This window comes from Larimichthys crocea, chromosome VI (genome assembly GCF_000972845.2).
Source record: "Larimichthys crocea isolate SSNF chromosome VI, L_crocea_2.0, whole genome shotgun sequence".
Classification (NCBI taxonomy): Eukaryota; Metazoa; Chordata; class Actinopteri; family Sciaenidae; genus Larimichthys; species Larimichthys crocea.
Genome location: NC_040016.1, coordinates 25,425,957 through 25,449,365, shown reverse-complemented (window position 1 = coordinate 25,449,365; position 23,409 = coordinate 25,425,957). Strand labels below are relative to the sequence as shown.

The 23,409-nt window shown below is 41.3% G+C and overlaps 1 protein-coding gene across 2 annotated transcripts in view; it reads right to left on the bottom strand.

Annotated features, from left to right (window-relative positions):
- raly (RALY heterogeneous nuclear ribonucleoprotein) overlaps nucleotides 1-23,409 on the bottom strand; it is a 119,035-nt gene that overhangs the window by 28,101 nt on the left and 67,525 nt on the right. For both annotated transcript variants that reach the window (XM_027278954.1, XM_027278955.1), the window contains exons 3-6: nucleotides 17,527-17,855; nucleotides 11,091-11,163; nucleotides 8,660-8,707; nucleotides 1,203-1,366 (exon numbers count right to left, since the gene is read on the bottom strand). In XM_027278954.1, the coding sequence (XP_027134755.1) occupies nucleotides 1,203-1,366; nucleotides 8,660-8,707; nucleotides 11,091-11,163; nucleotides 17,527-17,782 (541 nt within the window). In that variant the 5' untranslated portion in view covers nucleotides 17,783-17,855. The remainder of the gene's footprint in view (nucleotides 1-1,202; nucleotides 1,367-8,659; nucleotides 8,708-11,090; nucleotides 11,164-17,526; nucleotides 17,856-23,409) is intronic.

Here is a 23,409-nt window from a genome sequence, read left to right as displayed (position 1 = left end):
CAAATTATTGTATTGTGTTGCTACCAGACACAATATTACTGCAGAAAATACAGTATTTTTATGTAAAATAACAATATGAGTACGTAATAATCATTCCTGTAAGTTCACAACAACTTACAGTAACATCCCAGCAATGTACTGAGTTTTTGCGGTAACCCAACCACAACATTACTGTTATCGTATGGTGCTGTACCAAAATCACAGTAATAACTTGTAATTCATCATTTTTACTGTATTATTACTGCAACTTAGTACCCAGTAAATTCATGGAAAATTACGTTAAAATAAAATTTTTTTACATAGTAACTTCATTTTACATTTTTGTAGTTGCTTTAAAAAGTCACTTCGAATTCAGGTGTTCAGGTGTGAGAAAACCTGGTGTTTATTAATAGTGCACAATTGCAGTGTTTTTGAGAAGTTCATTTTACCTCCACTCATCTCATCGTTTTTTAAATTGTCAATTGAAGTTTTAAAAAAAATGTATTTCGAAGAGTGCAAATCACGGACAAAGTGGTCCGTGCACCATAGTTTGACTACTTGCGAGATACAAGGGTGAGTTACGGTCAGTGAAAGTTAAGTCATGTTTTCAAATCTTGCTTAATGTTTCACAGCATATTTTGACACTGCTTTTCAAAACCATTTGAAATGCAAGTTTGATGAGTTCACAGAAAGACACGAATCAGTGACGTGAACGGCTTTGTGAAGTCTGCACACGAAATGTGAAATTCAGCGAAACTCTGAGCTGCTGGGATAGAAAGGTTCAGGTCAGAGTCAGATATAAAAGAAGCTGACGGAACGTCCTCATCTCTCTTCAGATCCAGAATCTGAACATGATGTGAAATGAATGTTTAATGAACAAAATGAAAAAAGAAAGTGACAACAGTCGCCCTGATGCTTGAACCTTCCACTGACATGTAAAAGACAGACATGAAAGATTTATGAAAAACGAGGTTTGGGGTCACGAGGTTGGAGTCAGAATCAGAAGAGATAAATCAATGAGAGGGAAAAGGGGGAGGGCGGTTTACTAATATAGTCGGACTTCCACCAACAATATTAATATAATGACAATAGTCATAGTTAATCGCAGTGTGCTGATATTTAGTACAACCTCAAGTCTGTTCCATATACGGCATTTATTGGCTTACAGTAACGAGTGACACATGTTTATTTAATCAGACAGACAGACAGAGGGTGGGACTCACGTTTCTGTTTGTTACCGTTGCTTGTGGGGAGGACAGAGGCGTTACGTGCCAGCAGCTTGACCGGCAGAGATTTGACCCGTCGTACCAGAGGCACCGCCACCCGTGGGCGCTTCACAGGCACCACCCGAGGGACCGGAGACACCCGGCCACGGTACTCAAACAACCTGAAAAAAGAGAGAGAGAGACGAGGGCAGTCAGGAGGATGTTAAAGAAAAAGAAGTTAGATCCAGCACTGGATTTAAAAACATTCGTTCACTATGTTTATTTCTCCTGCAGTGATTGCAATGATCGGATTTTAGTGTCATCAGACTGGATATCTACGGTATTAGATGATTTTAAAGTATAATCCTAATTTTCCACAGTGTCAACACAAGTCAGCCTGATTTTCTGGGGTAAACCACAGTTCAATAATTATACTATATACATACAGTATACAATGGTGGGGAATTCAAGAGGAAGAATTGAGCATGCTAACTGAAATGTCTCTCATGCTTGGTAGAAAAGCTTTAAGATGTTTCCTGTACAGAAAAAACAATCTCTCACACTGTTCACACACTGTAGTAGGAGTTTGGCTCAGTGTTTAAATATTGAAGATTCAGGGGAGCTGCTGGTGAATCTTGATTCACAAATGTTCTACTTGGTGATTGACCAGTCAAACACCTCTGGAACAATCAACAGTCTCCTTTGCAGGTATGATTTAGATTGTTAACCTGCTGGAAGGTCAACCCACATCTCAATCTTTATTGTCCTGGTGGATGGCAAGACTTCTCAAGACTTTCCCACCTCTCATTCAATGATTTGGATTCTGCCAGTAACACGAGAAAAGAAACAGCCCTGTATGATTCTGCCACCTCCAAAAGTCTCCCAATAATCTACAGGCTTCTCCAAATGTAGCAAACTTGAAAGAAGCTATTGTTTGCTCTATGATGTCCACATCAGCTGCTTTCAGGTCTTTCTCGAGCTCTTTTCGACTCGTCCTTGGCTACTAACTTTCTGACTGCTTGGTTAGAAATCTTGCAAGGAGCTCCTGTGAGTGGTTGGTTGATGATAGAGGGATGTTCCTTCCACTTGTAGATAATTCTCAATGGTGCTTACAGGAATATTTGGGCGATAAAAGAAATCCATTGGTAACTGGTGCCACTGCCAATGTTGTTTTTAAGTTATTGGGAAAGCTCCTTGCCTCTGCAAAGTGAGGTGTTTATTGCATGACAGCTTGGTAACAAATTATGTGTTTAATTGCATTCAGAAGTGGGTAGTCCATTTTAAGAGTGGAGGTACTAACCTGCCAACATGCACCAACGCAGCTGTTAATTAACAGGTAGAAGAACTAACGGTTTAGCTCTTTTTCTTACTGCAATACTTTTGTCGTGTGTCATTCAACTTTATTGCATATAACTTTTTTTACACATTGGAAAGTTGTAGTTTAATTGAGTTAATACCAAAGGCATATCCAAATATAAGTGGAAAAATAATATTTCTAAGGCTGCATTGGTGAAATAGTGATGGCCTGGTGGTGCACTGGTACCCCAGTTGTTTGGGAGTTTATATGTATAATAATGGATAAACTACATAAAAATAAACTTGAATCCTGGTAAAGAAAGGATGACAATGTGTTCTTAGGTTCGAGAGACTAAAATGAGTAAAGCTCAAACTATTAAGTTTTAACAGCTGAAGGGTAAATTCCACAAAACACAACACAACTTGTTTGTAGTGAAACTTTGTGAGGGATGTGTTGATTAAGTTTTGTTAATTTTGGACATATTGGTAGACCTTTATGGAATATAGTGATTTAATTAAACTATTCTGACAACACTGAACTCCCTTTGGCAAGCTCTATGAGATATTGTCCACTGCAGTCTGTGTTTTAGCACTTTGGATATTTTATTTCTACCATAAGTTGTATGTTTTGCTAAATAAAGAAAATAATCTGCAGATTTACTGTATAGATCATACTTCAGGAGATTAATAAACTTGATTTCTAGTCAGATGATAGTAGGTCAGGTTTTGATGTAGGGAATATAAAATAACATTAAAACAGTCAAAGAAACATCCGTTCACAGATTTGAAAAGGAAACCAGCAAGACATAACGAACTTGACCTCTCACTTTCAAGGAAGTAGCAGCACTGCAAATGAACTGTGTATGTCTGTGTGTATATATGTGCATGTGTGTGTATGCATATATCATTTATAGGCTGAAAATGGGAGGAAGGGAGTGAGGCTGCCAGATCACAGTGACGGGTGTAAATCATCACTGAAGGTCTGCGGCCCAGCTGGTCAGCATGTTTCAACATCTGTTAAGACAGATGTTTGTCCAGGAGAGCTCAGCAGGATTTCTCTGCCTCTAGTTTAGAGTGGGAATGGATGTGGAGGAATGGATGGTGAGACATTAAGGAAGACAGCTTGTGGTGAGAAGATCGCTGTGTTGAATCTCGTACTATTTTGCTTTCGTCGCAGGGTGGCTGGGCTGACCCTCAGAAGGAGCCCAGAGTAGCACAGCTACACAGCTCCTTCACATTGAAAAGAGCAAGTTATGGTATTTCTGATTAGGATGTGTCCCTGTGGAAGTATTCCCGGCATGTCAAACTAGGAGGAGGGATTATATATTCCATCTGGCCCAGGGCTGCCTTGGGATCCTCAAGTAGCTGGGGTAGTTTGCTCAGCCTGCTAACACCATAACCTGGACTGGGATGGTTAGAAAATGAATAGATAGAACAGGCATATAAACAAAAGGTAACTCAATAAAACAACGCAACAGTCAGATGGACACTTGCCTTATCACTCAACATTCAAACTTACAGATGAACTTGTGGCAGCCAGTTAAAACCTTCCCAGAAGTGTGATATAGCAGCAGATCTGGCCCGGTCTGGTTCTTCGCTTTTGCTTTCAGCCACGTGACTGACTTGGTTCGAGAAGACCGTTCATATATCTACCTTGGCTGCCTTATATGTTTGATTATTGTGTGACTGAAAACTGGGGGCATGTTTAAAATGGGCCACTACGTACATAATGTGGATGTGAACACCCTCAAAAAACCCTAAAAGCTAAAAGTCAGCACTGTAATGGCTGTTTTATTGGAAATCAATGACCAGAGTACAGAGCCAAAACAATGAAAAATGTATCACTGTTGCAGTACATATGGATTGTTTTAGACTGCTGAATGTTCTTGGTTTGTTATTTCTGCATCCATTTCAGACACTTTGGCCCTGGGAGAACCATCAGGCCATGACAGTTACTAGATTATGTGGTTATTTACTTCCAAACCTATGACTTGTGTTTGAGGCTTCTTTCAAATGTAAATAATACAGTCTGGGCCTAACATAGGATTTAGAGATCCATGCATGAGTAATATCCCAATCCAAATATTCACAAGCATCTTTGTGAACATCTGTGATGAGGTTTAGGGGAGAAAAATAAATTCATGGTGGTATTTCTGAAGTTATCTTGAAGTGATGCTACATGATCATGCCGGAGGTTCCAATTAGACATGAGACAAAGGCTGGATTACGAGTGCTTCAACTGAATTTTATAGAAATCTGCCCATTATATGTCTTTTATACTTCATGTAGAACATTTTTGTCTGATGGTGGGAATACAATAAGTGTTAGAGAGGCTCACAAATGTAGGATATATTCTTGGGACATTCTTTGGTCTGATCTGAAAATGGACTGTCAAGTGGTCACCAAGGGGTGTGTGATACAGAGCCAGTATTGTGGTCTTAAACTCTTAAACTCGACTTGTCTTTATCCAAATCAATGGTCAAAGTAAATGAATCTCCTATTATAAAGCCTTCTGGTACAATCCTGTGGGTTTCGGCTATTGTAAATAAACTTCCCATAAACTTTAAGTCAACCTGCCAAGACTTGATGAAAAAATCTGCTCTGTGTTGGAGGAACAATGGGATAACCAATGGGCCAGATCAACAAACTGAATGAGCAAGATTACCGCATATTGAGTCAAGTGTATCAAGTGTACATGGAGAAATGGTTTGTGCAAGGTCAAGTGTATGAGGAGCATTGCTGTCCTACAAAGCGGCATTTTAGTTGCTACAAGCTACAAAAATCTCATGCACAACACTAACAACTTAATGAATTAGCAATACTACTTTCTTCTCTGCAGTGATATTGAAGCTCATAACCTTTTGTCAATGCCAAACTGCCAAACTGGACACTTGTTGTGAAGGTCACAATATTTGGGGGTCGAAGCTGACCTTTAGGAACAAAACCTGGAGGAAAATCAAAGCAGTGTGGTTTGGTTTGAGCAGGCGGGCCAGAGAACACCGCCGCACCATCTGCTGAAAATAATGGCCTTGTCTCATTTTAGTGAAAGCATGGAGACCGATGTCCAAGCAGTGACAGAAAGGGATTATAGCGGCTAAACGAAGTACACCAAGACTGGAAAGCCCCTTGTTAGATCCAAAGGACAAGCCATGTGTTCAACAGCACCCATGAGATAAGCTCTCTAAAAGGCTCGTCCCTCTTTGCTCTGTATTAGTCAAAGTAACTGGAATGGTAATTGAGTGCTCCTCCTCTCCCAGGAGGGTTGAGAAACCTTGATTACCCTTCTTCTCTGCATTAGGCTGTTTTATTTCAAGACGAGCAAAGCTTGATACATTTTGACAGGAGTCAAAAGAGGCTTCAAGAGAGTTGTTTTTCTCCCACCAGCATGACCGTCTTTTGTGAAACACAAAACCTCTTCACCGCAGCAGTTCCCCCATTGGTGCACATCCAATTGAAGATTCAGTTTCAAAGCCCTGTGTTCTTATTGAAATTGGTTTAAACATACATAATAGGGACCCTAACCCTAATGCTAGGACTATAGATGTAGCCTTTTCTTTCTTTTTTTTTTTACTATGGAAGCACTTATACATGAGGCCACAGGTGAAAGTCATCATCAAATGTATCAAAGACAGAACAGCTTTCATGCTGAAAGACGGTATAGTCACGTATGTCAGGTTGTTATGACCTAGCTAAGGGAAAACCTCAAGTGGATGCAGCTCAAACCAAAGAAATAAATAGAACAAAAGAGTACTCTTGATGTAAAAAAACTGGAAAAGAAAAAACTCTATCTGACTTTACTTAATAGAAACCAAAAGTAAAACTGAACCTCAAATACAAGAACTCCAAACAAAAGAAATTTTAATGGGTGCAATCAGTAAGTAAACTCTACTACTAACTAACGAACTACTACTTCATACACATATCATAACTATCAACTTGCAGTTTGAAATTGCCAAGTTACAGCGGCAGCAAGAACCAATCTGCTACATATATCTGCATATAAATGCATATACCTTTCCTAAAAAAGGTAATTAAATGCGTTCTGCCTCTTCCCCCAAAGCCCAATCAAACGTGACTCGTCAGAATTTCGAACTACAAGTGGAAACCTGAACACTGCTGGTGCCAAAATATTGGTCCTTTGCCTACAGATTCTACATTCGTGTACAAATATCTCTTTATAGAGATCACAGAGCCAGACAAGAGTTAGCTGCATAGCCAGCACATCACGTCACGTTCATTTTTTATGCATCCTATCCTACATCGTGTGCATGAAAACATATGATAAAAATATACATGAGGGCCCTGGTCTTGTCAGAGTAATAATAGATACTTCATTGTGACATGACTGTAGAGGTCAATATTAATGGACCGCTCCAGCTCCCCCACTCAGATTTTAGACTTTCTTGGCCACAGTTTTTGGAATAAAGTTCTGTAACTCCGGCTCCAAGTTTCCTGTGTCTGTATGTTGCATTTGGATTCACTCCATTAGTTCTACGTAACACTGAGAGGACTAAAGCTGACTCCTCATAAACTGTGATCACTTACTGTGTCACATACAGGAGAAAACATGTTTTTGAGCCAGGAGGACAGTTTAAAATGTGAAATAAAAGACAAATGACATGTCACTAGTTTTTCCCAACCTCAGGTGTTAGGATAATGGTGGAGCATTAAGCTGCTGCCAGTGTTGGCGTTTTCTATCTGTTCGAGTCGTCTGTGTTTTGGATGGTTTCTACTTGGGAACAGACTGTTTTGTTAAATTCTGCACACTAAGTTTGAGTTTTTCAGATTTTTCTCTCTAGTTTCCAGTGAGATCTGAATGCTGTCACTCACTGAAGAAGAGTGACAGCATTAGTTGTTTCTATTAAAAGTTCCCCGACCTTAACCACGTGGTTATTATTGGAGATGTCGATTGAAGCTGTTGGTGTTTCCGAAACCTTTGCAAAGGAATTCTTTTGAACCACACTGTAAATGAGAATTGATGATGCTTCTTCACTTCCTCCCGCTGTACAAAATTAAATCTAAATATCCCAGATACAGATGCTGCCATCTTTGCACTTGTTACGTAATTTAGACCAAGAGCCTGCACGCTAGTGATCGGGGTTGGAGACGCAGTATCAAGGTCCAACTCTGTGAGAACTACCTGAAATGATGGAAACCATCTTTGGGACAATTTTATTTGATATTTGAGTATACTGAAGCCACTAGGAGGTGAACAAGACGTTTTGGCTTCACTTTGGGAGTGCCGTCATGTCCTCCATCTTTATATACAGTCAATGTTTTACCCCAAACCATGATCTTTCTTTAAACCTAACCAAACCTTAACAACAGTGTTGTAACATTACAAAACAGATCTATTTCCATCTGTAACAGTAATTTATAATGACTTTGGATGGCACAGCTCACAGTTCTCCTCTCTAACATCTCATCTGATCTTTGTCTCTCTAACTGCTCCCACTCACCACTACATTCAGAATTTCAAGACTTTCTTTGAAAAGCTGATCTCGGTTACATCAAACTACATGAACACCTCTTATTAAAGTTAAAGCCATTGCTGGTTTTATACTAAATTGGTCGTTAGTTCATTAGTTGCTAGATATAAATTAATACATTACACATAACCTGAAATCTGATCGTCACAGCAATCGTGTTGTTTTGTTTGTTTCCATGTTCACATTCTGTGCACAATAAAGTGCTTCAAACACCATGTTTGCTCCGTCGTTATGGCTCGATAAGAGACATGTTTGGGCCAACAGTCTGCCTCAGGCCTCTGAGAGTTTAGCATGATTAACCTCCTGTTGATAGCTCAAACCACCAGAGCCAAACGTACATGGGTTCAAACCCTGACTGCAGCCCAACTGTTGTAAATATTTTTTTTTCTCTGACAATAGATGAATAATAATAATAGATTTATTTGAAATAGAAATGTGTTGTGTTGTGTTATTGTAACATTCAGACGTTAAGTTGCAAAATAAGGATTGTTTTGGTTGCTAGGTAACGGATCAGAGCTTTTTCCTCCTCGTTGTCGTTTTCTTCTTCTTGGTAACAGTGTTTGACGTGTTTAAATCAGTAAATATAATCGGTTGAATGAGAAGCAGTCGTGATCGTCGTTTTGTTTAGAAGCTCCAACATTTTACACAACACCAGCGGAGTGTAAAAAGAGAGAAGGATGCCATCCTTACCTGTCATAGAAGTCTTCTCTGTAGTAATCGTAGTCAAACTCGTAGCCACTGGGGGGGAACGCACAAGAGAACATAAAGACAAAGAAAAGAAAACGTGATGCAGCGCTTCCCATAACACAAGCATGAAACCGCATTTAAAACAACACATGGGAACAAAAGCTTTTTGGCGGTTGTCATGCTGTTGATTGCTGCGTATATGAATTGAAAAAAAATGCAAGGCAATAGTTACAAACTTTGTGGGAGACCCAAAGAAACCACAACATACTTCATCTCACCCCAAGAGACAGAGAGCGAGAAATAAAAAATGACAAAAGACCAAAGAGAACACGGCAACAGAAACCGAATGATGTGCCGCGCGTTTAACGCTCACTGACGGTTTTTATAGTCGCTGCTAGCACGCATGAATTTTTAGCACATGTCCTGGATACGGAGTGAAGTCAGAGGTTTTTCAACCAGAATGTAAAAATATCACTATGTAGCTGTAAACTATGTAGACATAAATACTGCCCAACACTGAAACCAGCATTAAATCTATATTTCAATATCAAAATTGATCAAATTTAATCAAATGACTTCATCTGTAATGTGTCAGTTTTGTTATTACATCCTGTAACTTTCTAGCGTGTCATTAGCTGAAAAACTAGTTGCTGCACAGAGCTGCATAACAAAGTGTTAAAAGTGTTAGATGACTTTTGGAGTTTCTTTTCTAGACTACAGCTCGTGCTCAGAGATATTCTTTGGCGGAGGAAATATTTCAACGTTCAGTGTTTGAGGAGAGTGAGTCAACACTACTCCTGGTGTTGACGGCCAGCAGTCTTCACTTGCATTTCATTGTGTCACAAGGCAGGTAAAAGTGTCATTTTACTTCTCAAACTATATTTTATGCTCGGATGAACTCACGAGACAGTTGATAAACTCTCCTACCAGAGCTTTGGAGGAAGTTGCCGGCTGAGGTGATCTATTGGAATGAAAATGTGCCATTGGTCGACCATCCATGGCACCCTGGTAGTTTTGCAGCTTGATTGTATGTGTCCTGTTTCCGGATGTTGTTATTTGTGAGGTAACCTTTTTAAACAGGTGTATTATCCACCTCAGCAGTGACACAAGTGAATCTGAACTCCTAGAAATGAGTTACTTTAACTCCGTCATGAAGCAAACTTTCATGGTCTCCTGCGTTAAGCTCACAGAGTGCCAGGTTTTACTGTGCAGTCACTCCTTTTCAGGCAACCAGTCACATGTTAGGTGGTGGACAGAATCACAGCAGAGACAGAAAAGCCCATTTGTGCGAGGAGATTTGCCGGACACTGAATGTTGCTGTGTTGTCAGCTCTATGGACACTGTTTTGATTCAGTCACATGGCTACGGGATCAAGCTCTGATAAACCCGCTGTGCACTACCTGCCGAGCACAGACAATGCTCGAGAGTAGCTGGTGAGGAAAAGTGGAACATCGAGCTCCTGAAGAGATTTTGAACATTTATCATCACGATGCCAAAGGGATGATGAAGTTGCTCTAAATCTGCAACATGTTATCAATTCACCAGGGACGTGTGATGGCTGTCAACCATGTTTTTATGGTTTTGGTGCAACTTTAATGCTTAAAGAGATTAATGCAGCTTTAAAATATTCAGTGAATGATTCTGAGACTTCTGTTGTTTCGGGTCTGTACTATAATGAAATATGTCACAATCGATCTGTTGTGTTTTATTTTGTCCACCGCTTTTACAAAGAAGTAAAAAGTCCATGAGCAGATCTCTTGTTTCTTCCTTTTTATATTCAAATGATTCTGAGATACAAATCTTTGTAATAGTCTTAAACATTTGAACAATAACAGAGTCAGATTTTTCAACCTTAATATCACATTTGTCAGTTATGAAAAGCTACTGAAACATTATTGGAACTATCGCAGGGCACGAAGTCTCAGATTTCTTTTTTTAAGGTTGAGCAGCTGTTTATGGTAATGAGACTCACCATGCCTTTTCAATACAAGTAGCACTCTGAAACTGATTACCACCGTGAAAAGAAACAAATGATTAAACTGCTTCTGCACCTTACAGGCGGGGTCTGCATGGGCAAGAAAAATCAAGTCTGTAAGCCTGAATGAGGTCAGACACCCTTTAACAGATGAGGACGTTAAAAATAAAAAAAGGCTCAGACGTCTTCTGGGTGCTGTTGTCAATAAAACACCTACAGGTCTCAACCTCCACCTTCTTCAGGGTGTTGGTATCCAGTCTGGGTGTTTTTAAAGACTCGGCTCTCTTCAATCAAAGTGGTTTAGATCTCAGTCCCACGCGAGCACCTGTGTTTGTTTTTGTGTTCACATATTTGTGGGTGGAATATTCTCCTGCTGCTCTTTAAAAGTACCCAGAAGAGTCTTAGGACATCTCATTAGAAATGTGACTGACGATCAATCCAATAAACAGCAGCGTGTACCTGTAGAGAGAAGCTGCTGATCGCTTCAGGCCTTTGGGTCTGTTCGGCCTCGGCTCTCCTGCCATGTTGATATCTGGAAAAAAAAAAAGACAAAACAAAGCAGAAATCTTTATTTTTCACTTTATTTAAAGTTACAGGAAAATTCCCAGAACATTAAATGTCTGTATGAGTGCGGTAGATTAGACAGTAGGTGGTGTGTTTCCTTGTAACCTCCACTAGAGTGAGCTGTTGAACCATTTTACAACATTTCCTCTCCTCTGTCAGCCCACAGTCAGTCAGTCAGCTGTTCAGTCAGTCAGTCAGTACAGACTGGCCTGTCAACACGCCATGCATAAATAATCAAAAGGAAAGTAAGAAATCTTATTTCCAGCTGAACTTTTTGTGGCTTCCAATCATATTTAAGGTGAAGAAACAGTAAATTTTCTGCATTACTTACAGATCTGTAATGCTGCACCACCGGGAGAAACAAATACAAGATAAAAGAGATCCTGTTGTAGTTATTGTACTGTTTAAATGTTTTGAGAATAGAGAAGATGAGAAAAATCATTTATAGCATTTTAGAATAAATGAGGAAAATGCATGAAAATGGAGCATTTTTGTTGTTTTCCAGTCAGGATTTCAACCACACCACAGCACCCATACTTATTCAATGACATCCACAGATAGTGGTAACATTTTACTTGTATTAATTAGAACATATTGTTAGGGTAAACGTTTGAATCCTGTTTGAAGGACAGGATCTATTTTGTGTCAATCTGTCATTTGAGTGTATATAAAATGACACGTGGAGACCTCCAAGGCTCCATTCTCAGTCTTCTTCTGTTCAGTATTTTAAATGGTCACACTAGCAGGAAAACAACAACATATCACATCATACTTATGCAGATGACACACAAATATATATATACCCAAAGAACAACGGTTCTGGCTGTCGTCATGGACTCAAACCTACATTTATAATCCACATTAAGGACATGCACGTGACAGCTGACTTCTTTTTTTATTCGTATTAGTGTTCGTTTGTTTTTTGTTTCCACTCAGCATATGTGGGTGGAAAGTTAAGCTGCTCTGCACTTGCACGAGGAAACATACATGCACCTATAATTCATCCATCCATCCGTTCGTTCTCTACGTACACAACGCTCCAGAGATGTGTGCAGTGGGGTTTAGGAGTTAAGGTGCATCTTAAAAGCATCAACAGGCTCAGCCTGGCTAAAGGTGTCAGAGGCTGATCCAGAACCGAGAAGCTGCTACTGGAAAAGCCTTGAATATACCGGGTACAGCCAACATGCCATAGCAGAAACATCTGAGGGGTCTGGTGATGCAGGTGGAGGTGAGATATGTGTCAGGGTGAGACCATGGAGGGATTTATTGACTATTAGAGGACACAGGACAGAGCCTTCTTGCTCATTGCTCAAATGACCAAACCTGAGTCTGTCTGAAACGCTCCTGGTTGGGTATGAAGCCATGTGGAGAGCCAGGCTTGGTGGAGTTTGAGGAAAAAGATGCAAGAACAGGGGTGATGTGGTCTCCTTTCTTGGACCCTGTTAGTAACCAGGCTGTGGCACTTTGACGTTGTAAGTTTTAAACAGGAAATGGTCGCCTGAGAGTTTCAGTAATCCAGCCTGATGTCAGCGCATGAATGACTCTTTCTAGATCAGCAGTGTCTGATATTTGAGGATGGTTCTCAGTTAGAGGACGCTTCCTCTGACAACAGACTATAGCCGCCGGTTTAAACTTTTCAATCGGTTCAAATTGAATTCAAACTCCACACAGAAAAAGCAGACTCAGCTGGTCATGAATCAGCAGAGGATAAAAAAAAAAGCAACCCAAGAATTTCCAAGAGAAAAGTCTGCACCAGTTCTGAGTAAACACTCTTTCATCTGCGGGGTATTTTCCAGCGGACACGATGCAGCACTCCGCAGAACATAAAAACTTCACAGATTCTATGAAATTCAGGGTTGAAGGTGTTTCCTTAAAACATAAAAAGGAAGATGGCAAAACTTCAGGTTTGAAGAAGTGTTGGCAGGCGAAGGGAAGCGGAGGAACGAGTGAGGATAATAAAAGGATGGACGGATGGATGGAAAGTGAGTGAGTGAGCAGCCAGAGGATGAAGATTCAAGCCTGTTAACTTTACCGTGAAGGTGAACGTGTGTGTGTGTGTGTGTGTGTGTGTGTGTGTGTGTGTGTGAGGCACTGATCCAGAACTCTGACTGCAGCCAGGTGTGGAAATGGCAGAAGTCCAGTTGTTTGCAACACACACACACACACACACACTTCATCCAACTAAAACTGTTATTGACCCTCCATTTATATGACCTCGGGATAAAACTCTGCAAACACACACACACACACACACACACACACACAAACACTCCACCTGCTGCTCCATATGCCTCAGTGACTTTGGTCTCCTGCAGGGTCTTGTTATTCAAAGGGGAAGTCCCTGAACGCAGCACACACCCACTCACAGCCACACTTTATCGACTCCTCCGATGTCTCTCTGAAGCGTCGAGTCATTTGAGTGTGTCCGAAAAACACTTCACTCCGCTCTTTGGCCGATCCAGAAATGGGAAGCTGTCGGCTCCCGTTAGCTGCTCTCATTATCTCAGAGCTCTCAGGTTTGGTTTGTTTGAATGGAAGTTAAACGTATATACAGCAAAGACATCTAAACATATATGTGGTCAACAAAATTCTATACATCTATCACTGTAGATATTTAGAGTTCATGCGTCTATATTTTAAGGCACCATCAACAGCTGGTATGAGCCATCCAGCTCAGCAAACTGTCACCACGACCTAACCTTACGAGCAAGTAGTAACTCTGCCACCGAACTTCAACCTTCATCTGTTTCATGAGGACGTCATCGTGCCTGTCGTCACTGCTGATATGACTGATGGTCCAAAACATGTGGAAGTAAACATATTCTAGCTTTGAGCTTAAACTGACCTGGCAAATGTTTCATGAGGAATGAAATTATGCTTATTAAACTGAAGTCAAAGGTCAATGGTCAGGAGTTCAGAAAGTGTTCAGGAGCCTCTGATGTCTTATGCTGTATTATTTATTGACACTTGTCCAAGGAGAATTAGAGACACTCTCAAAGTTCATCAGAAGTGCCTGAGTCGGTCTCACATTCTGCCCAACTCATCCTGGTGGATCGACTGTAAACCCCAAGATAACACCACAAATACTACACGCCCAGAATCAGTCACAGAGAATGTCTTTACCCATGGAGGTGTTATTGTCAGCATGTTCTAGTCTGGAGACACAGATGTCTGTTTACGCAGATTGGACCGTCAACAACAAGCTATCTATTATGTCTATGAAGGCAGCAACAGGTCTCTGTGACCCTGGACACCACAGTGTTGAGATAGACTGGCACCTACTGTTCCCAACCAAAGCCAAACAACTAATACTGCTGAGGACCTCAAGGCCCACACGGGACCTCCTGTAACCTAAAGATAAAAAACTCCACGTACACTGAACGTGACATTTGCTCGTTTACAATAAAGCTTCACCTTCTGCCTGACGTTTCCTCTGTCAGGAAGCTTTTGGCTGATAAAACTTTTTGGACCTCCTCAGCTCTGAATGATCGGTTTGTCCATTACCATCAACTTTTATGTCTAATCAATCTTTTTGTTTTACTGTACTTCAGATTTTTACGACGCCGCGATTCCATTTCAGCATTTCGCTTTTTATCGTCTCTTTTATGTGAAGCCGTTTGTCCGTGATCTTCATTATCGTATTACGTTTATTGTATCGCAGTTATAATTTGCCTGCTAAACAAAAACACCAAAATGGAAATTATGTGTTTAAAAAGTGTCTCATAATAAACTCTAAATCATCCCAGAACAGCGGGATTGATGATTGGAGAGAGGGAACGGAGAAAGAAGACCGACTTTATATGATCCCCATAGTAACACACACACACACACACACACACACACACACACACACAAGCTGCAGTGGGGCAGAGAGCATCACTTAGCAGCCCCTTAGCTGTCACAGCTTTATCCCACATTACACACACACACACACACACACACACACACACACACACACACTGATGGAGCCTTCTGGGAAATATACCCAGTATTACTGTGTGTGTGTGTGTGTGTGTGTGTGTGTTGGCGAGTGTTGTTTGTGTGTGTGTGTGTGTGTGTGTGTGTTGGCGAGTGTTGTTTGTGTGAGACAGTAATTAACCCCTCAACCCAGAAAACACACATTTTCAGTTATACTCATTCATATATTTCTCTCAGTGTCTCGCACACACACACACACACACACACACACACACACACACACACTGCACTGAGAGAGACTATTAGCGCTTGCAGCTCTGCAGTGACTGAACATAAACCAGTTGAGTTCTTCACACCAGCTCCCTGACAGCTCGTCTCTGCCCTGCTCCACCGGGGGAAACAGACTCCAGCAGCTTAAAGGCGCACTCCGCTCAACTCTGAAGCTCCCTCTGATATTTTATATTACGCACTAACGCCGAGCAAAGAGCGGGAGAGAGAGAGACGGCGTCTGGAAATGGATGTAATGGTGCTCAGAGGTTTGTGCAGTCACTGCACGTTTAACTGAAAACACAGAGTCTGATAATTAGGAATGGATGTTCCCAAGATGTTAATCAATCAATGTCACCGTCTTTTTGCAATGAGTCTGTCAAATCGGCCTTACCTGGCTGCTGAGTGCAAAGGTGTGGAGGTCAGGGCGGGGAACATGTTTGATATCAGAGCTCTCAGCTTGTGTCCGTCTCATATGTTTAGCTTGTTATGTAACCTCTGTGGCTGTGAAGTGAAGCCAATGCAGAAGTGCCAAAAACTGCAGTTCCTCTAACGTCCACTTGAGGCTGGCTCCAGAAGTGAGTCAGTCTCCATAAGTCCCCATGTCCAAATGTCCAACTTCACAGCAGAAATAAACATGTTTACAGCCTGGTACAAAAAACAGTTTTGGTCTCTGTAGCTAATTTCCCCGTTCATGACAACTGTACTGAGGGTGAATTTATATACAACTCACCTGTTCAGTAGGGATGGGAATCGAGAACCGGTGCCGTGTGTTTCAGTTCCATGGAATCGTTTGGCAGTTTATCTAACGATTCTCTTATCGATTCCAGAAAGCACGAAATACGTCACGTAACTTCCACAAGACGTTACGCACACTCGATTCCAGCAAGCACGACAAATTACGGCACGTAACTTAGGCAAGTTTCCCACTTGCAGTGCAATCAGTAGTAATAATGGCACCTACTCGGTTCAAACGCTCCAAAGTTTGGCTGCGTTTGACCAAAACAGACGGCAACAGGGCGACTTGCAATCATTGCAAAGTGGAAATAACAGCGTCGGGAGGGAACACGACCAACATGCAGAAACATTTGCGCACACAACATGCAATATTTTGAAATGAATGTCGTGTTTTTGACACGCTTCAGACTGGAGATGAATCTCAACCTAGCAGCAGCAGCAGCAGCCAGGCTATGACCACCTCTGTGGTTACTACAGAAGGTAAATAACACACTGCCTACCATGTTAGTGCCATGTGCGATAACAGTTAACATTAAACGTGTGTATTTGCCACAGTTACACATCGTTACTAGGCTGTGGGCCTCTTTTGACCTCACTGTTGGTTTTGTAAGGTCGTGATACTTCTAACTGAACAAAGTTGATGCTGATCAAACTGTTTGTTCTCCTTTTTTTCCCAAATGAGAATCAATATAGATATGAATTGTAAAAACCTGATCAATTCCCATCCCCACTGTTCAGATTATATTAAGGCTTAAAGTTATGCAGGATTAAGAGCGTGGACGCTTTGATTGACAGGTGGGTGCTGCTACATGTGGCTTGTTTGAGCACCCAGGCTGCATTCAGCTCCACAGCTTTGACCATTTTTAGATAAGGCGGGAGGTGGCAGAGGCGACCTGTGGGTGACTACATCCATGTTTTATACAGTGTATGGTTATCACCCAAAAACAAAAAGATATTCGTCAAGTAGCCATGTGCAGTTGTCACTGTAGAAATAAGCATGTTTTATGTGATATGAGAGAGATCAAGCCCAAACCTGAACATCCATGAACTTTACATCATGTAAAATAAACTCATCATCCAGTGTGTACACTGATCGAGGTTGAAAATGTTTTCGGATGAAATAATGAGCCACAAACATTCTGATTCCAACCTCTAATCCTGTGTTACCCACAGGGGATAGTCCTGACAACCCAGAGTAATGTTGAGATAGCCCTGAGTTTTCTGTAGCCTGCAGTGTTGGTTTCCCCAGAGCTCAGAAGTGAAAAGTCTTCCTCATAAAAAACAGTAACCATGTGCAGTGCTGCTAAATGATGAATTATTTAAGTTCAGGTTGAAGGTCGAAGATTCCAGCTTCTCAGAATTCTTGAAATGGTTTGTGCGTAAAATCCTTCAAACCTGAAAAACTCACCCAGCGTCTGTCCGGCCAGCACCCTGCCGTTCTCCCCGATCACAGCCCCCCTGGCGTGCCGTTCGCTGGCGTACTGGACAAACGCGTAGCCCTTGTGCACGGAGCAGCCCAGCACCCGGCCATACTTGGAGAAGATGCTCTCCACATCTGATTTCTTCACCACCGCCGTGTTCAGGTTGCCTATAAACACCCGGGAGTTGATGGACTTTGGATCTGTCTTGTTGGTCACATTACTGGTCTGGACCTTCAGCGACATGCTGGAGAGACGAGCGGATGAAGCGACTGATAAATGGATTGATTGGGAGGTAGAGATGCAGAGAGATGCTGACCTGAGGAGAATAAAAAAAGAGAGAGACACCTCACTGACTGAGACATTTGAGATTCATCACCAAACTTTAACAAGCAAACAAGTGTTTCATTTTGCACACAGACCTGCTGGGACGAGGGCAACAATAAAAGAAACACCCCCGGAACATTCAACAGGTAAGCAGGTTAAGGTGATAGTATCATGACTGACTATGAAAGGAGCGTCCTTGAAAGGGTCATTTACAAGGATGGGCAGAGGTTCATCACTTAGTCCAAAATTTATTTCACCATCTAAAATTCATAAAATCGTTAAAAGATTCAGAGAATCCAGAGAAATCTCTGCACGTAAGGAGCCAGGCCCAAAACCAGCACTGGATGTCCGTGACCTTCAATCCCTCAGGCGGTGCTGCATAAAACCCCCACATGATTGCATAAAGGATATTCAGGTCCAATTCAAAGTCCATCACAGATTTCTACATCATGTGAAGGCACCGCAACAAAATCCTGACTTAATATCAATAATGCTTGCAGCAGATTTCTAAGCAGACATAAAACACACCTACGGTAATAACCTGAGTACCATCTGCACCTGTACGCGTACATCAGTGAAACATGGCACTCATTTATCAACCCGTGACACCGAGATGTTCTGACTACTCGACTTGTGACTAATTGAAAAGGAAAAGAGCAGCTGCAGTCAAATCCAAATTTCTATTTGCATTCAAAAAAATAACAAGTTTGCTCCCGTCAAGCGAGTTGCAGAAAACCTCGAGCTCAATCGATCACAGAGCGAAACATCTGAAAACCAAATGTAGTTTTTATCTCCATCCTCGCTGCGTGCAGAGTCCCTTCATCCACATAATTAACGAACACAAGCTGAGATGACGAGAGGTGGAGGAAGAGACGGAGGAGAGGAGAGAAGGGGAACGACACTGGACTTAAATTCAACTTTATAATAAAGACAACATTTAAAATAACATAAGGAAATGTGTATTTTAATATAATTTCACTGTAAATAAAGAAGTAAACAACCTTCATCATTCATAACATGGGATCATTTCTCCTAAAATCTGATGAGCAGAAAGTTTTAGTCCGTATAATTTGTCTGGCTGTGTTCTCTTCTCTTTCCTCTGAACAAGAAGAAGTCAGGTGCTCCAGAACAAAGCGGAGGTGATCTGAGGCGAGGAGCCCGACACCCAGATTAAGACCTCAACTCTCAAATCCGGGGGATTACACGTCGCTGGAAACACGTTTCATCGCCGCTTCCTTTCTAGCTGGCATTCAGATAAAGTTGACATTTACAGGAAGAGAGCCGAGAGAGTCATATTAATGAGTGAATGACTCATCACAACTACTGATTGCACAGCAGTGGGAGTGAAATCCGAGAAAGATGAGTCAGCGGCGAGTGGAAATGGACAATTTGTGATGGTGGTCTGTCAACAACAGACATGAGTTTCAAGTTTCTGCACCCACACATCACACACACACACATTTTATGTATCCTAGTGTCTCTTATAAGGGTGAAGACAGCTGTGTGTGACCTGAGACATGACTTCATTGATTCATGACATATGTCAGTTCTGCGACTAACAACAATCAGTGAACCTGCCTCCTGTGTGAAGTGTCCTGATGTTGGTCATAGTGGTTCACAGAGAGCCGGATATTTCCTGACGTGGCACGCTGTGCAAAACGTTTGAGACACACTGCACTCGAAAATGAGTTTTCACACTGGAGAGAAGCTGCAGCAGCATCAAACGCCGTTTTAAGAGCAACACTAGATTTTATTTTTCTCTCCTTTAAGCCTCGGTTTTATTAAATCACTGGAGAGTCGTTGCTCTCAACTATTTCTCGGTCCCCCTTTTTCGCTGAGCAACTCTAAAAACTGACATGAAACCGAACTCAAACACTTCCATGAAACATCCCGGCACACGTCCCCACTGCTGAAAGAAACTCTACAGAAAGCACAAGCAAAGCAAAAACAAAAGCAAACCAAATATTGTTTCTTGTGTGTAGTCTGAGAAGCGTCGTAAACTTTTATTCTCATATAATGGCGAGAATCGTTCATGTAGAAATACTGTGTGTGTTTGTGTGTGTGTCTTTGTCTCAGAGTCAAAGTGGAGTTTGTTACTTTTTAGAAACATTCCTGAAACAAACTTTTCAGTCCTTCAACAACTCTCTCTAACTTTGTTTGTTAGATGATCGTCCAAGCTGTGTGTCTTTCTCTCAGGCTTCTCTGGGATGGATGGGACGTCTCTCTCTGTCTGTCTGTCTCTCCCCTGGCTGTCTGTGTTTGAAATATTTTAGATCTTTTATTTTGGATCTTCGTCCTCTCGTCCTCTCTTTGTGTCTGGTGTTTTCCATGGTGGAGAGCAGGTTGTGTGTCTTGGCAGCATCTGGAAGTTGCTCATCATCCTCCTCGATCCATATTCTTCATATATGGACATCAACATGATTATCCATACAGAGATTTTTCTATGTTGTTTATTCTGTACACAAGAATAAATCTGTATCTGTCCGTCCTCATCCACTGTCGCTCCGAGGTTTCTTCCATTTTCTCCTTGTTGAGTTTTTCTCTGATTTTGAGGCTCTTTGGATCAAAATGGTTGAAACCACTTGAGACACATTTGGGCTTCATAGACCAATTTGATTTGACCTGACTCGTCTTACCCTCTTCCTCTTTCATTGTACTACACGGACAAGAGTATGTAGACAGACGTTTAGATGTTGGACTGGGCCTGAAAACCTCTTCTTCTTCTTTTCTTCCCGGTGGTCCAACACGCCTGTGGTATAAACGCTAACACTCCTCAGGTGCTCTGAGCTGAGTCAGCCTGGCTAACAGACTGAGATTACATTAACTAACAGCAGCTACAGTTGGCAGCAGGAAACTCTGTAAATCCCAGAGAGTTGAGGTAGATCAGTGAAGCGTCTTTTTTAAAATCTGTTCATTTATGGTAGAAAAGTTACCCGATGTTTATTTAATGGAACCATCTTCATGCATGGAGGGTCTGTCCTTCCTCAAATCATCCCATTTTTCCTTTACTTCTTTAAACAAGGTGTTTTCAGGACTTTTCACCTCATCAAACACAGTTTCCCATGCAGCACTAACTATTACTTCCAATATATGATGGAATGCAAAGTAAAACACCTTTTTCTCCAGCCTTTCTTCCAGCAGCTTTGCAGCACCCCTGTGGATGCCACTGTTACTTGCTGTAGTATCAAATACCAAGATCAAAATGTCATGACATGACATGTGCTGGCCCGAATTTAAATATTAGGAAACTGGCTATGCCCTGACTGGCCAAAACAGAGGCTCATCTCAACAACTGAATGTGAATTCAGTTAAGTAGCTTCAGTCCATTAATCCTGTGCACTTACTCTTTGTTGAGTCAGTAAAATTGAATGAGATACCATGGTCCATGGTGTAATATCTGACCTGACACCTCCAAAATTCACCTTAAATGTTATTTGAAATGTTCCAATGCTATTGATGTAAATATATTTTCTTTCAAAGTTCAATTTGGCATTGTATTTTGTTGATTCCGTACATGTATGAGGTACAATGGTGTGATGTCTGACCTGACCTCCAAAATTCGCCTAAAAATGTACACATTTTTGCTTTAAAGACAACTATAACTGTCTAGATTACTAATGTATTGGGTATCACCTTATAGGAAATTTCGTCAGCTTTCATGTGGTACCTCTCATAATGCTCTATGGCTAATGGTAGTGAAGTTATGAGGCAAAATGTGGCAAAATGTCAGGCATTTTTGACAAAAATAAACTTCATGGCCCATGAGGCAGGCATTCCCATGGTCCAAAATCAAAATCATTTTATATCTGGTCATTCCACAGCTTGGAGAATGGGAATCACAGCAATTGGCTTTAAAATAACAGAAAAGGGTTTTTTTGAACCATTTTAAATTTGAAAGAGCCTCCAGCAAACTGTTGCCAAAAAGCATTTCAGGCTATGATGTTAGGTCTCCATTCATTCGAACGACCCCAAGAGGCGCAAACCATGAAAAGCAGAGCCAGAGGCAGGTGGACAATGTGTGTCTGCGTACCTTTGACCAGTACAGTGTGTCTTCTTTCTCTCTCTCCACCTCATTAGAAGTATCCAGCAGTGAGTTCCAGGAGAGAAGAAAGGTTTATGATTCAGCACTGACTACATGTGTGTGTGTGTGAGAACCTCAAGAAAAGTTTAAAGGTTAAAAAGTCAAGTTAAAGTAACTTTCTCTGTGTGTGTGTGTGTGTGTGTGTGTGTGTGTGTGTGTGTGTGATTTGATCTGCTCCTTTCCACCTGACCTTCCCGGTGACAGATCCATCTTTAACCTGATTGGCCAAACTCTAATGAATCAAATAGAGCCGTGCCCCCGGGGGACCTGTGTGTTTGTTTCAGAGATCCACATTTAGTGGACAACAGAATAGTGTCGATCCAGCAAATGCAAAGCGTGTGTTCGTGCCGCAGAGGTTAGAGAGAGTGAGTATGGATGTTTCCAACTTCTGAGTGAGTGTGTGCACAGTAAAAAGGCATTTACTAAGAGTGGAAAAGAGCTTATATGGTGCTAAATGCACGCACATACACACACACACAGAGGAAGTTGCAGGCTGGCATTTCTAGTTTGTTTATGCATCATTGCAACTTCTCTCTGTCTACTTCTTTACTGCATAAACTTAGTCCATTATATCAGTATTTTATCCTTCCACAAACACACATTAACATAAACACATGTTCATTAATTAACAGCCAGCTTTCTGCTGCAGCTTCAGCCAAAGCTTCACAAAATTATAGAATTAATAGGAACAGAAGTGGATCTTCCTCGCAGTTCTACTTTATATATATATAGGCGTCCACATTAGCATAAGAGGCGACTACAGAAAAGACTCTCACACAGATGAGTGTTGCATATCGCCATTGTAAAGAGCCTTTGGTTGGAGAACTTCCTGCACGAGCAAAACGTGAAAACCCAATGATCTCATGCTCTATAAGCAAATTAGCTCTAAAAGCTTCCTCCTTTAGGCTTTCATGGTTTGATGCTACATGCATACATTAGCATAAAGCAGGATAAAACCTGTAAGCCCTATAAATGAATCAGAGAGCTGACTTTGTGGTTTTAATGTAAATTCTAAACCCAGATGAGTTTTCGCCATCGGCGGATTTTTTATCCTCGATTTCCATCAAGACTTCCATTTTCCCGGAAAGTCTGATAGTTTAGCATCTCTGAGAGCACAGAATGCTTGTAAGACAATATTTACAGACGACTTTAACATTCATAAATTCAATTCAAATAAGAGGATTTACCTCTGCACTGTAATAAAGTAAAAGTGGAACGGATAAGAAAACATCCTGCAGCCTGTCCAGCTATGGAGTCTGTACTGTGCCATCACAGTGATTTATAGAGTTTACATTCAAGTCAATATAACAAACAAAGCTTCTTAAATATGCCTCAGTCAATATGACACTCAGAGCTGCTTTGGTCTTTATGTCTCCAGTAGGGTCACTGCTTTGTATGTAATCTACATTCATGATTTAACGGATGCCATCTAGCGGTGTAGTTTCTGATTGCAAACCCCTTGTCT